Source organism: Dryobates pubescens, chromosome 13 (assembly GCF_014839835.1).
Source record: "Dryobates pubescens isolate bDryPub1 chromosome 13, bDryPub1.pri, whole genome shotgun sequence".
Lineage (NCBI taxonomy): Eukaryota > Metazoa > Chordata > Aves > Piciformes > Picidae > Dryobates > Dryobates pubescens.
This window is the reverse complement of record NC_071624.1, coordinates 12,189,154-12,204,578: the sequence shown is the minus strand read 5'-3', so window position 1 is coordinate 12,204,578 and position 15,425 is coordinate 12,189,154. Positions and strand designations below refer to the sequence as shown.

The window sequence follows — 15,425 nt, the reverse complement described above, 5'->3', positions numbered from 1 at the left end:
GTTCAGCACAATCTGGGTATGTTTTTGAGGGGGTTTGCTGCAGATCCGGCTGTCACACAGAGTCAGTGCTTGGAGACTAGGTGCATTGTGTCCTGTGCCCTTATCTGTTCCATGTGGGCGTGCTGGAAAGAGAAAGCTGCAGTGCTGGCCCGCTCGCACACTGGCATAAATCTGCTGAATCAGCAGCAGGATGTGATGTAGTGAGGACTAAACATTACCAGCTGCTAATGATATCAACTCCATCTGGGAGTGCATCATTACCCAGGTATGTCCTGAGAACAAAGGAAACACAGAAGAGGTACATCTTCAGTCTCCTACTTGTGCTTGCACAGTTAAGTATTGGCCATTAGCACCAGGCCTGTTATGGAAAACGGCGGTCTAGGTGACACTGAAAGCTGGGCATGGGAATTGCTGTGCTGGAGTGGCCACAGCAAAGAGAAGAAATGCCCATGAATCTGCACTGACCACTGGTGCTTGCAGGTCTGCACTGTAGGTACAGTTACTGCTTAGTTACATCCCCCCCACCCCTCCTCCTATTCATTTTTTAATCATAGAAGTGTTTGAATCCAAATCTCAGATCTGAGCTAGAGAAAATCCTGATCCAAACGTCATTTCTGAGCCCTGCCTGCCGAACAGGCTGCACAGTATCCAAACTGAATGCTCAAAGAATGCTCCAGACTTTCAGATGTTCCCTTTACACTCCATCTGTTTGTGTTCACACCAACTCCACTCCATTTATCCTCACCTGCTGCTGTTGCTGTTCAGTTTGCTATTGTCATGGGCCATAGTCAAGAAAGAGAACTAGCTGAAATGGGGTATTCCTAGGTGTGGTTAGCAGCTAATGAAGGTGATTTCTTCTCCAGCCCTGCTTTTGAGGAAGAATCTGGTTACATGGTGATATAAATCTCAGTAGTATCATCAAACTGATGGAGGCAGAGTGTGATTACAATCAACACACAGTTAATAAAATAACTTTCTAAAATAGTGAAATACAGAGATTAACTGGAAAGAGGGGCAAAAAAGGTGTTTTGAAAATCATTGAAGTGTGACAGGCTGTTGCCCAAATGCTTTTGTCTTCTGACTCACTGGTGCCAACCACTGGGCCCTGCTTGAGGGCATGGAGTGACACCTGGTAGCCCTGATTTTGGCAGTTCCCTCTGCAGGGAGGTGCAACACACTGGTTGTGTTAGGGAAATCTGAGCTGGCAAAGGTGAGACTTCCCGAGGGAAGAGCAAGATGCTGTAATTTGATGACTTGATAAAAAGGGGGATGCTGACACAGCCTAGAGCTCCTACTGCAATAAGAACTGGGTAGAAATTGGATTTTATCATTTTTGGAGAACTACCTGATTTTGACTTGTTTTCTACCCTGCAATGAATGAAACCCAAGCCTGCTGAAATTTCTCACGATGTGGAATTGAAAAGGAAACATTTTTTTTTTGGCTCAGTTTATGTTTTCACACGGCAATTTTTTGGCTTATTTTAATTACATTTGTGAGGTTTAAGAGTTTTGAAAACTGAAAACCCAAACATGTTTGTTATGAACATTGCTCTGTACAATATTTAAGGATTGTTTTGTCTCCACTCAAAGGAAAATAATACTTTTATTTCTGTTTTATTTATAATAATAAAATACTACATTTTCATCAAATTGCAGAATGTCAGGGTACTTTAACAAGACCATAATTTTTTGTTGAAAAGCTTTTTTGAATGGAGAAATTACCCAGCACCTCTAGGGATGATTCAGCAGCATAAAAGCTTCAGAAACAGTAATATTTTATTGATTTTTGTTTTGAACAAATTATTTTACAGATCTGGTAGCAACTAGAGCAAGGCTCTGTGGTGCTATATGAGTCCCATAATTATTGCAAATACCAGGGCACTCCTGGCCACAAACAACATTTCTTTCCCATGTTACAGCCTTTTTATTCTTCTTGTCTTCTCATTTATTTATATTTGTTATTGTCAGTGCATTTGCTATGTCTGGCTACAGTGAAATTGATTTTTCCTAGCTACAGGCTGTGGAGTGTCCCTGTGGTTTTTATTATAAGGCAGTTAATATGACCTATCTCAAGAAAGAATTAAGCTGATTTTGTAAATCATCATTTTTCCTGCACAGGGTCAGGAAAGCATAAGAACCTGAATAGCTTGGGCTTGATTCTCCACCAGCCAGAATTATGTGCAGAGGTTTCTCAATATTCATTTTCACTTTCTTTAAGTGAGGGTATAACGTATTAGGAAAAAAAAAATCTTTCTGGAGATCTTCCATGGGAAATTAAAAAAAAAAAAAAAAAAGCCTCAACTCATCACATTGTAAGAAAGAAGTTAAGCCATAAAATTCTAAAACCCACCAACGTCTGGAACTGTTACCTTCTCTACTTATATACCATGACCCAAGGTATGGCTCTGCAAGGGGATACACCCCTGGAGGCTTGGCTGCTGGGGGGTCTCTGGGCCAACTGGCAGCACAGCTGGGGTTTGTTAGCCTTCTCTTTGGTGATCTTGGAAACAGGCTCCCAGGCCACCATCTGGGCAGGTCCCATCCAACTCAGGCCCACATCCCACAGGACCTCCTGGTATATTGCAGCTGTGCCTGTGCTGGGCCACAGACCCCGTTGATCCGGACACAGGTTCAGACCTGCAGCCTGTCTTCCTGGCCTGATCTCAGACCTGCCTCATCACTGTGCACTTCTTGGAGACCACTGGGCTGTCTGATTCTGACTTGAAAACTCATGTAGCTGGCTTGATCTCAGAAGTGCCTCACTGCCCATGAACTTATGTGGTGATCTGGCCTCCCCCTGTAACCAGACCATCCCTGGATCTGCCCTACTTGCTTTGCTCAGGTACCATGGGACAGGCCCCTGACCTGCCAGCCTGGCTATCATGCCTGGCCCTGTCAGATGTTGACCTGTGTAGGAACAGCCATCCCATACTGTATCCTGGCAGACTTCTACTACTGTGGATTTTTTTTTCTGATGCCTTTGAGCAGTGTCAGCCCTGCAGGTTCTTTCATCATCCACAGTTACCTTTCCTTCAAGCTCTTACTGGTGGGAGGAATTAAAATGAAGTTAGAATTTAATTTTAATTAACATTAATTAATAAAACTAAAAGCCAGCTTATTTTGTTGGAAAATGCCTCAGTTAAATTTCTTTTTTGTGTTTTCTTAAAAAATGAAGAACTCCAAAGATGAAGACTGCAATAAGCAGTTTGTTCATTTAAAGATGTTGCACAAATTGCCGTTTTGGCCATTATTTTGTCACACGTAGAGGTGGTTGAATGCTGACTAGGCTCTAGTGGGCTTTTTAGGCATCAAAGGCTCAAGGATGGCCTTTGGCTCCTTTGCTTCTCCTGGACATGAGTCTGATAAAGAAAGTTCTCCAGGAAAAGGGAGAATAACTGGTCCAGTGAGTGGTTTGGTCAAGTCTGGTTTGTCTACTTGAGACTTCTCTTCATCAACACTGGGCTTAGATCCTACAGCCTCAGGTGGAACTGGCTTTCCATCTTTATGTGTGTGATGACTTTCTGGCAGTTGGTGGAAAGAAATGTCCTCAGTTGAAGGGGGTAGCATATTAACTGAGCCCGTTGTCTTTTCTAGATATGGGGAGAAAGGATTGGCTTCTGAAGGGGAAGATTGTTGATGAGTCTGGCTGGGTTCTCCAGATGTCTGATTATCTTGCTCTTCAGTGGCAGGATCCTAAATAACAGACAATAAGCATTACCTACATTGAAGCTGTTCCAAATTCTTTCAGATATGAGCAAGGTCACCCTTCACACTAAGGATCTGCTGCAGTTTCAGTCTGCAAAGACCAGCTGCAGAACAGAAGCTCAATGGATAGACATATGGAACTACATCTTATGCCAGGGGAGGTGGGTGCATAAAACTTGGGTAACTGCACAGTTATTGCTTCTTGCATTCCATTTGTTATTTACAGTATCTTTGTAAAGCTTTCTGAACACATTCTGTATGATTGACTCTCAACTTAGTCTATTGCCTTTTTACTCACCTAGCAACAGTCTCTTTTGTCACAAGAGAAATTTCTTCCTGATTTGACCTTATCACTTTCTTGAAAACCCATATCTTTGTGAATAAGAAAACTTAAGAGTGGCTGGGCTTTCAAGAGTTCAATTCTTGGATTGTAAAGGAGGGTTACTCTTGCAATATCAAGACCAGATTGAGAATTACCTGCAGACTGTAGATTTCACAGGATATTGAGACAAACTGCTGATGTTCCATGTGACTGTTTACTACAGAGCCTTTGCAGAAGCCTATTTGCTGGAAGAAGAAAATGTAAGCATTTTTTTCACATTGTAGCACTAATACTTAGCTCTTATCTTGTAAAATAAGTGATTATGAAAAGGCAGAATAGTTACAGCTTCTGCATGTATTTGTAGGGATAAGCAGCTTGGGCCAACTTTTCTTTTGGGATTGGCAAGCTTACAAAGGCAGGCAGCATTTTGAAAAAGGCTTAACATTAGTAAAAGAGAGCTAGGTAACACGACAGTAAAAATGAGGTGGCAACCTAAGGCCAAATTACAACAGCACACTTGAGTTCTGCTGCAGCAGAATATCCCCATGCAGTCAAGTTGCAGAATAGAATCATAGAATCAGTCAGGGTTGGAAGGGACCACAAGGATCATCTAGTTCCAACCCCCCTGCCATGGGCAGGGACACCTCACACTAGATCAGGCTGGCCAGAGCCTCATCCAGCCTGGTCTTAACCACCTCCAGGGATGGGGCCTCAAGCTTCATCACTCTCACGGTGAAGAACCTCTTCCTCACATCCAGTCTGAATCTCGTCACCTCCAGCTTCATTCCATTCCCCCTAGTCCTATCACTGCCTGAGATCCTGAGAAGTCCCTCCCCAGCCTTTCTTGTAGGCCCCCTTAATAGAACCTAATACAAATTTTTTCAGGCAAAACCAATCTCATACCATACTAGTGAAGGAAGCTATGAAAAAAACATTGCTTCTAATAGTAGTGGCTTTACTGAGCTGTAGGTAACAGGGCTTGGATCTAAGTTAAGATGGGATTTGAAATGTTATCTCCTGGCGTTATGCCTCGTTTCTTTTATAATTTTTAATTTAGTTCCTAAATGTTTTCCTTACCTGACTTGATTGTAGTATGAATATATTATTTATGAGTTGATTGTGATTAATTGTCTATGTCTGTTTACTTGCAAGAATGAGTCTGTTTTGTGAGGCAATGGCAACCCCACCTTTTTCTGGATCTTTTGTTTTTTTTCTTTCTGTTTTCTTTGCTCATGGACTTCTTAGGTGAGAATTCAGACCTTTTACTGAAATACTTATTCTAAGCAGTTTATGCATTGCCAAGACAGTGTAGCAGTACAACCCATAAAAAGATTCCTGTGGGCTTTGATTCTTGTCCACAAAGAATCAAAGGGATAAGCTAATATTCACTGAGGAACCCTAGTTTCTGAAAGATAGGTGTTTATACAAGGAAATGCACTTACAGCTTGTTCTGGTGGAAGTGGCTTGCACTTGGAGATGTCAGCAGTCTTGTCACTTTTGGAGCAGGATGTCTCCTGAATTAAAAACTCCACAAAATATGCAGGACCAACGACCCACTGTTAATGGGAGACCAATGACAATTAGACCTTGTGCATGTGTCAGGAAGAAGGAAGAATCCTACTAAGTGTGGAAGGAGCAGGTTACAGTTGCAGCATTCCTGTTAGTTGCATTCAAATGGAATGATTTTTTTGGCCAGTGCAGCTTTATTGCCTGGTTAATTTTTTTTATCTCTTACAAATGCACAATCTTAGTAACTCGTGGATTAGCTATAGTTGAAATGAGTTGGGGTTTTGTAATAAGTTAGCATCCACATAGAACATCCAAAGAGCCTCATCAGGGCTTTCTCCATGGTTTCTGGCTGCTTTTATGAACAAGATCACTTTTTCAATTTCTGAAGTGCAAGTACCTCAGATTTGGGAAATGGGAGCAATGAAATATGGCATTGTAGCAGTATCTAACAGTTTGAGGTGAAGAGTGAAAACTACCTTGTTAGCTATAGGTAATGAATTTTAGAAAGACCAGATATTACTGTGGTAGACAAACAGGATTTAGCCAGTGATCATTAACTCTCTGTTAGTCTAAAATTAGTTTTAAACTCATTACAGGCATGTGTTGGAAAGGATGACTGTGCTTGATTAAATACTTTCTCTTAGGGAATCACTAATTCATGGTGGTGGTAGAAGAAAAGAGCTCACAGTGAAGATTCCCTCAATTTTAGAATGTAAATCTGTCTGGAGTTTTGCATAAAGCCTTTCTTTTGCAACAAGTAGAATCAGAGTCTTAGATCAATGCACATCCTAATTTCCCAGGAGAAGTATTCTCTGTACTACACAGATGCAAATTCTAAACAATCAGTAAGATACAACAAATCATGCAAAGTTGTTAACAAGTGGATCTATACTTGAGGGCTAAAGCAAGTCAGATGAGCCTTGGCTTACCTGCATTGAAGCTCTTGTGACATTGAGGACAGAGAAATAATGAGTTTGTTCACTCTCTTCATTGAACTTGGCAAGGCTTTTAACAGCAGTTTCCAAATATTTGGGCTGATTTGGATTGTCATCAACTGGGCAGTCAGGACATGTTTTCCAGATATATCTGGGTGGAACTTTTTATTCAAACAAAACAATGTCATTAGAGAAAGTGAGCAGGCTAATAGTGTAGCTCACTGTAAATACATATATACCCCTAACCCTATCCACTTGTCCTCCAGTCCCCTGGAATAACAAGATGTGGTTTGCTTCACTCAGAGGCTTTGGATCTTTATGAATTTGCAGACCCACAAAAAATGTTGCAGTGGAAGCAGAAACACTGCAGAAAGAAGCTCAGCCTACCGACAAGTAGGTCTTGCTGATGTTACTCACCTTTCAAAAATGCATTGAAATGCTTTTTGGACCAGAGGGTTGTGACAGCCCAGTCCTCTATTGTCTCAAAACAATGACTGTAGCAGGGCAGGGTTGATAGCCCTTTATGACTCTGTTGTCTTAAACAAGATGTGACACACCTGGTCATGAATAGATAGGGTGATGGCTTTGATATCTCCCGAGGAGAGCTGCTGTCTTAACAATGAAAAGAGAGAATTCCTGCAGAGGTGGGAATTCCCTCTTTAAAAGCATGTGTAACAGCACCATGTGACACACATGGCATTTCGGGGGTGGGGGTGGTGGTGGATGCAGTGCACAGGTGCACACCTCTCTTTGTGATTTGGAGAGACACACAGCAGCCTTCTCACGTACCACCACCACCAAAAAGGTATAAAAGGACTGCAACTTCCAGGGTTATCACAGAAGACACTGTTGGAATGTGCACCCACCATCAAGAACCTAGACTGTCCCTGTGAAATCGTTGCTAGATCCAAGGAGTGGTGATATCTTCTTTTCTCTCCCACTCTCTCTCTCTTTCCCTCTCCTTTCTCTTCCCATTTTCCCTCTGCTCCTGTCCAACCAAGCGTCTTTGCCGAGAGTTTTCCTTGGCTCTAGCAAATCAACCTCATCAGCTGTTTGTTGTCAGTTCCCTTTAATTTGCTCCAAGGGAATTTTTGAATCCCAGCATGACCTCTCATGCTGCCCAGAGCTGGCTCGGGATACTAGGTCATGACAAGGGTAAAGGCCCATATAGAGGCTCTGCTGGGTGTCTCAAAGATGAAAACAGTTATTACTGCAGTGCTTTGACCATACTGGCCTTATAATCACTGACTTGAGAAAATTAGGGCAGCTGAAAACTAATGCACATGCTGTGGGGCCATAATGACAACTAAAATGTAAAGTAATGGTGTGTGGCAAAGAATATTTGTCAAGTTCTCTTTTAAAATGAGTATGTTAAATGAAGGCATACCTGGTTGTAAAGTGCACTCATAATTATTCAGATGAGCAATATTTCTTGCCTGATTAATGTAGATGATTGCTTTGCATTGACCATAAACCTAAAATAACAGAAACATTTTCAAACAATTAATATTGTACCTTTTGCATGATCAGAGGGCTGGAGCTCCTCCCCTATGAGGACAGGCTAAGAGAGTTGTGGCTGTTCAGCCTGGAGAAGGTCAGTCTCATGGGAAATCTTATAATGACCACCTAGTACCTGAGGGGGCCTACAAGAAAGTTGGGGGAGGACTTTGTACAAGGGGTTGTAGTGATAGGATGAGGAGCAATGGCTTTAAGCTGAAAGAGGTTAGATTTAGACTGGATATTAGGGAGAAGTTCTTTGCAGTGAGGATGATGAGACACTGGAACAGGTTGCCCAAAGAAGTTGTAGATGCCCCCTCCCTGGAGGTGGTCAAGGCCAGGTTGGACAGGGCCTTGAGCAACCTGAACTAGTGGAAGGTGTCCCTGCCCATGGCAAGGGAGTTTGGAGATATTCCTTAAGGTCCCTTCCAACACAAACCATTCTATGATTCTGTGATTATCTAGTACCCTAGTCAATGAGTAGCTCATTTTCTATTTGCATCATGAAATGCTTTTCAAGAAAAAAAGCTGTGTGTATACTCAGATAGCAGTGAAGTACATTTCTAAATATCTCCTTTAGAAATACAAGCCTAGATCTTCCTCTGGTGTAATTCTGAGCTACACAGGGTCAGTACTTGTCTGCAGGATAGCTTATACAAGGTACTTCTGGCACCTGAGTAGTGCTCAAGTGTCACAATTTGCTTTCCCTGCCCACGCCCGCCCCCTCATTCCCCAGGAGCTGGATCTATGACTGTAACCCAGAGAGCTGAAACCTGGCGATCAGCTCAGAGTGTCTGGATCCAGTCACCTCTCTTCCATCTTCTCCCTGTGTCAATAGTAAGGAAGGAGAGTGGTAGGAAAGGCCCTAAATCAGTTTTGTGGCACCCTTGCACACAAAGACACTCTGACTTTATGGCAGAAAAAAAATACTGGTCTCTTAATATCCATTGTGAGTTTGTGTTTGAAAGTTGCATATACATTCCCTGAGTGCGTCTTAAATATTGCCACATGTATGATCGAGGCCTCTAGGCCATAGCTTTATTGACTGCACAGAAGCCATATCAACAATGTATTCTTTGCATCATTTTCCTGCTGAAGGCAGAAATGAACAGAATTTTTTTATTTTTGTTTTCAATTCAAAATGATTGACCTAAGAAGCAGCACAGAGGAATTAATCTTTTTTTTACTATTATTTTCCACATGAAGCTTCTTTCTCATCATTCTATGTTTCATAAGGGTTTGTTTTTTTTCACTGGTTCAGAATAATTTTGGTCACCTGTATCACACAGAATCACAGAATCACCAAGGTTGGAAGAGACCTCAAAGATCATCAAGTCCAAGCTGTCACCACAGACCCCATGACTAGACCATGGCACCAAGTGCCACATCCAATCCCCTCTTGAACACCTCCAGGGATGGTGACTCCACCACCTCCCTGGGCAGCCCATTCCAATGACGAATGACTCTCTCTGTGAAGAACTTTGTCCTCACCTCGAGTCTAAACTGGTGCTGGTTGCTTGAGAGAAGAGACCAACTCCGTCCTGGCTACAACCACCCTTCAGGTAGTTGTAGACAGCAATAAGGTCTCCCCTGAGCCTCCTCTTCTCCAGGCTAAACAATCCCAGCTCCCTCAGCCTCTCTTCACAGGGCTTGTGTTCAAGGCCTCTCACCAGCCTCGTTGCTCTTCTCTGGACACGTTCAAGTGTCTCAATGTCCTTCTTAAACTGAGGGGCCCAGAACTGGACACAGTAGTAACAGTCTTAGATCACTTTCTGTCTTTGCAGCTTATCTTACTGATCTTTTTTTTCCTTTTTCCCCCCCCCCCCCCCCCCCTCCTCTTTCAGTGCCATTTTTGCAAAGTTGTCAGGATGAAAGTGGAATTAAACTCACCCCAAAATTGCATGTTATATAAAATGGAGATTCTTTTTATTCCCTTCTTGACAGACGGTCTTTAAAATAAACTCTTACAGGGTTGCTATAAAAAGTAAACCATTTATTCTAAATAGTGCCCTAGCATAGCTATTTGGCTATGGCTGCTTAATAGCTTTGGTCAAAAGGAAAAAATCTTTCAATTTTTCATTTTTACTATAAATCTTACCAGTCTAGAAACTGATTAGAAAGTACAGAGAAAAATTATGGAGCTTTAAAAAATGGGGTTTGATTTCTTCTAAGCTCTGCTGCCTATTAAAAATACATATGCAGGGATTTTGCTGTCTTCTGTACTACCTGAGTAACGTATCATACTGTGTCCAGTTCTGGAGCCCCTATTACAGTAAAGATCTGGATGTGCTGGAATGTGATCAGAGAAGGGCCATGAGGATGGTCAGGGGCCTGGAGCACCACTCCTGTGGAGACAGACTGAGAGTTGGGGCTATTCAGACTGGAGAGGAGAAGACTCTGAGGAGACCTTACTGGGGCCTTCCAGTGTCTTAAAGCAGCCTACAAGAAAGTTGGTGAGGGTCTCTTTAGGATGTCATCTAGTGATAGGACTAGAGGGAATGGATCCATGCTAGAGAAAGGTAGATTCAGATTGGATGTTAGAAGACAGTTCTTCACCATGTGGGTAGTGAAACACTGAAACAGGTTGCCCAGGGAGGCAGTAGAGGCCCCATCCCTGGAAGCTTTTAAGGCCAGACTGGATGGGGTTCTGAGCAACCTGATCTAGTGTGAGGTGTCACTGCCCATGGCAGGGGGTTTGGAACTGGGTGATCCTTGAGGACCCTTCCAACCCTGACATTTCTATGATTCTATGGGCATACTTCAGATTCAATTAGAAAATAATATCCTTACAGTTGAATGAGGTACTCTGGCCTTACAGTTCTTCCACAGCTTTCTGCTGAGTACATGGCACTCGGTATCTACTACATCCAAGATGAGATAGAAGACAGAACCAGTGATCTCCTGAAAATAAATAAAAGAGGATCATATCCCAGTTTTGTATAGAACAATGTGGGGACACATAAAAAGGAAGAGATGGAGCAATGCAGAAGACACATGTGGTATATACATAGATATCCCCCAAACTGAACATTCTGTGGGACAGGTGCTCTTCAGACAGGATTGGTCATATGTCTAGCCAGCTTTAATTGAAGCCTTTTGGAGTCAGCCTTACCATTCTGATTCTGCTACCAGCTGGAACCCAAGAATAAGGACTAAACCTAGTGATGTTTTTAATCATCAGCTGTGTTTTATGGTTAGATTTGAAAGGTGGAGGGGGTTTTGCCTTCAGTAAGAAAGAGACAATAAATACCACAAGTAATAAAACATTGCTAACACAGAATATTCCAGCAGGTACTCCTTCTTGGAGTGTGTCTCCTTCTTGGAGTGTGTCTTCTTCAAGCATGGATGCTTTACACTCGCCATAAAGAGGCAATGACTGCATTCATACAGACAAATATTCTCTCATACCAGAATGTGCTATGAGAGACCTCACATATCCACATGGATGTCTTTGATGCACTTAAAGTTTCAGACCAGTGCTTGATTTCTGAGCCTGTGCTTAAATCCAGAAACCTTTATTCAGTTCAGTGCAGCACAGGTGCACATAGGAGTTAGGGCTCAACTTGTGGGCACACGTGTTTTTATGTGAGAGGGGCAGGGAAAGAATGCAAGTATAGCTCTCTCTGTGTGTATATATATATACACAGATATATATAGGGATATATATATACACACACACACACACATATATATAGGGATATAGTGTATTAGGATCATATTTTATTTTCTGTAGTGGAAAGCTGGAAAGAGAACAGCTGTCTTTTATACATCCTGAAGAATTTAGATGTTTGGACTGGGATTATGTTTTTACTGAAAAGGGAGAAAAAAACAAAACTGAATGAGAGCAGTATTCATTCATTTATTCCTAGCTGATTTCCCCACTGATTTATTCCCCACTGATTTATGGGGAAAAAACAACCACAACACTTTATGGGGCAAGACTCTTGTAGAAGTCTAGGGCCAGTATCTGTGTAATTTTGACTTCAGTTTTGATTTCTGTCTAACAGCAACTGAAGATCAGTCAATAGGGCATCTAAAGGCTAGAGCACTGCTGTCTTTTTTTTGTTTTATACTGTTTGAGAAAACAGTAAGAGGTATCTTTCTTGAGGTTTGAGGAGACTGAGTGATGCAGATGATTCTGGCCACACAGTATACAGAGACCTCTGGAAAGAGACTGAGGTGGTGATTCTATGTGAGCTCTTCTGTATGTACTTGTAACTATAAACCCAGACCCTTTAAATATAAAAGAGAAAACTAAATAGAGAATAAATATAAGATCATTTTGTTTAGTTTTGTCTCTAAGTAATATGCAATTATCATGCTTTTTACCATTTAAAAATATATTAATATCCTCCTTTTTTTCCCCAAAGTATTCTAAGAACTAATGCCTTGCACTGAACTCTCAAAGGTTTGCTACACTAATCCTGAGGTTTAATTCTAAGTGTCATATGGAAGCTTGTGAAAAGATCAAAAGCTGGTTTGACAAAGAGTGAAGCATCACTGCATACAATGGCATGGCAGCATCCCCACACCTGGCTGCATACTTCCTTCTGGGGAAGGAACTGATCATAATTCTCTGTTCTCTCACAAGGTACCTAATACCATGATGATACCATTCTTTATTATGAGAGCTAATATGGATTAAATCAGTAAACAGAAAGTAAGACTTGTCAAAGAGCAATTGCCAGTTGTTGTAAACTTAGTGCAGCACTTGGTACAAGCTTGTATCTTTAAATACATCCTCTATGAGCAAAAAAACATTAGCAAGACTTGTCCTGCTTGAACCAGTGATACCCAAAGAAAATGTGCATCTTGAAGGAGTCCCAAAGTTGAGATCGGTGACTTGAGCTTTCGAGTCAGCTCTTCAGGTAATCTAGAAGCAAAAGCATGCTCATATCTCATTAAAGAAATGTTCTTATAATCAAATGTATTTGATGTTAGATGGGGTTATTCAGCTGAATCATGAAGGCTGATTGTAAAGCTTGGTATCTTGAAATATTAAATGCAACCACGGTGGACCAGGCTCTATTTCCTGTTGCCTGTAGCTCTCTTGTATAATATCAGCTCTAACACGCAGATGAGGTTATTATAAAATCTACACATCTTTTTGTCTACCTGCTTCTGTATGTATCATCCTCCACTGGGGAAAAGGTAATTTGGGGTTTATTCAGAGCTCAGCAGATCTCTGAAGGTTTCATCATCCTTATTTTAATTTTCATTAAAAGACCATTATGCAAAGGCTTTTTGATATCTGCTTAGGATTGAATAAGAACTTCTATCTTTTATGCATTGCCAAAAAGATCCCTTCCTCAGCACTGCTGATCTAGGATTGCTGCTACAATGAGTACCGGGGAGCCTGGGGAGCCAGAAGAGATGTGGTGGCAATGCAGCATCACCTTTGTGACAGGGTGACCTGGTGCAAGGGGAAGAAATTGAATATTTGGCCATGTTTTGTAATTTTGGTTAAGTGCCTGTCAGTGAAATTAATCATGAGCCTCTTGTATGAAAGAAAGGCTCTGTCCTACTTGCATGTAAGTTAGTAGCAGATGGCTCATTAGTTTCAATTAGAGCAAAACTGAACCACAGGTTGCTTAAGGGCAGGTTTGAATTTGAAGTAACTTTGAAAGTGTTTTTATCCTGAGTATTGAGTAAAAAAAAAAAAAAGAGAGGAAGGATGACTGGCTGGTTTTTAAAAAAAAGGCAAAAAAGATTTTATTTTCTTGAGGGGAATAGAAGGTTGCAGAAGGCTGCTACTGTCCATAAACATCGCTGACATAGCTGACAGATGCTTGTGTACTAGGTCCCAGCAGCAGGGAAAATGTGACAAGGGGCTTAGATGGGCTGGTTTGCTATTACAGTGTCATGGAATACCTTATTTGCAGGAGAAACAATATTAGCTACAAAAAAAAAAAAAAGAATAAAAATAAATCAACTCCCTAAATTCACAAAAAGCAAAGTATGTCCTGAGGCAGGAAGTAAAGTACTTAGGGAATTAAGTGACTGACCAAATCACAAACAAGGACCAAAATTCTCCTGTGCTGATACATACTTAGGAGAAAGGAGAAGCAGAAAAATAAAGTGGTTTACAGCATGCCGCACTCTATGGTGGTCATAGGGATGCTCTAATTATTGTCAGTAGGAAATAGCCCCAGGACAGGGGCTCTATGATTGCTGATATGACTTGTGCACCAGCTCAGAGGCATCTCATGTAGAAAAAAATTCTCAGGAGACCTGATCCAGTTATCTGGTGGACACATCCTGTCACCTGAGCAAAGCCATGTAGAGAACATAGTGCAAAGTCCAGCAGAGTGCATCTTTAGTTGCGAGACCTCAGATTGCTGGAGAACACAACATGTTTGGAGGAACTATGTCCTTGTGAGAGCAGCAGGAAGTAGTGTCATATCTTTGCCAGTACAGATCTTTAAACATCTGGCAATGAGACTGATTTTCATTAAGGGTTCAGAAATCAGCCTTTCAGGTAGGATTATGGGAAGTGAGCAAGCAGGTTATGTTAGGAGTGTGCTTCCACAGTGCCTTATGTGTTGTGGGCCTCAAGCACTCATTTCTGGTTGTCCCTGGCTAGTGCTAGCAGAGTCAGCTATTGTAACATTTAATAGTAATAAATTAAGCACACACAGAGAAATAAGATACTTGAGGATATGAGAGTTATATTCCATAGGTTTTTTTTTCAGTGTAATTTGTGCACTTGAACTGGCTTCAGATTTCTTCTGGAGAATGAGTCATCATTTAGAGGTCTGTGAAGGAATTCCCTGGTCCCAAGCTGGATGTATTTACACCTGTTAGTGCTTACATCTTTTTGTGAGAAACACAGGATAACTTAATAGCCTTTGCACTCCAACTGCTCAAGGCAGTGGGAGGAAGGTGTAAAATGAAATTAAATCAGAGTAGTGGTGTTTCATACCAAATTTGAACTGATGCCTGGAGCTATTCCAGGGGCAGGCAGCAGAGAATCGTGACTGAGATTTGCTCTCTAATTGCCCACAGTGGTGATGAAACTGCTTCTAGTCATCTGTGTATAAAGTTGACATGGCCTCTGGAGTCCTGTGAATGCAACTTTACATTTGCCTTTTGAAATATTTCTCAGCTCACACAGATAACGCTAAGGAAGAGTGATGGACACAGGGCTCTTCGTGGGGGAAGCGGATACAGCATAAGCAGGTAACTTACCTGAGGATGTTCTTGGGCACTGAAAACTCGGTACAGCCTGAGTATGTAGCCCTCCTCTCGGTCAGCATTGATCTGGCGAAGAGCTAGATCGGCAGCCTCCTCTACTGTAATGTCATCACAACTTGGGGAGAGCAATGCTGTTGGGGATTGTCTGGTAGGAGAGGCACCACAGGACCAAAGTGCCTGTACACCGAGGAGCACTGAAACAAATGAAAACATCCTGCTTAGCGACCAGAATGGTAAATCAGTATGGAGGGACTGACCCGTGC

At 41.8% G+C, this 15,425-nt stretch overlaps 1 protein-coding gene across 1 annotated transcript; it reads right to left on the bottom strand.

Annotated features, from left to right (window-relative positions):
• Positions 1 to 3,282: 3,282 nt before the first annotated feature.
• On the bottom strand, positions 3,283 to 15,425 carry FETUB (fetuin B). The gene is made up of 7 exons (XM_009903600.2): positions 15,157 to 15,425; positions 10,759 to 10,869; positions 7,859 to 7,946; positions 6,466 to 6,632; positions 5,470 to 5,583; positions 4,183 to 4,272; positions 3,283 to 3,693 (listed from the first exon to the last, which is right to left on the bottom strand). Exons 1-7 carry the CDS (start codon positions 15,373 to 15,375, stop codon positions 3,283 to 3,285), a joined length of 1,200 nt encoding a protein of 399 aa, XP_009901902.2. The 5' UTR covers positions 15,376 to 15,425.

Coding starts and splice junctions, on each gene's coding strand:
- FETUB (XM_009903600.2), bottom strand. CDS start 15,375: ATGTTTTCATTTGTTTCAGTGCTCCTCGGTGTACAGGCACTTTGGTCC. Junction 5,584..6,465: donor TCACAAGAGCTTCAATGCAG/GTAAGCCAAGGC, acceptor TCCCATTAACAG/TGGGTCGTTGGTCCTGCATA. Junction 4,273..5,469: donor CACTTCCACCAGAACAAGCT/GTAAGTGCATTT, acceptor TTCTTCTTCCAG/CAAATAGGCTTCTGCAAAGG.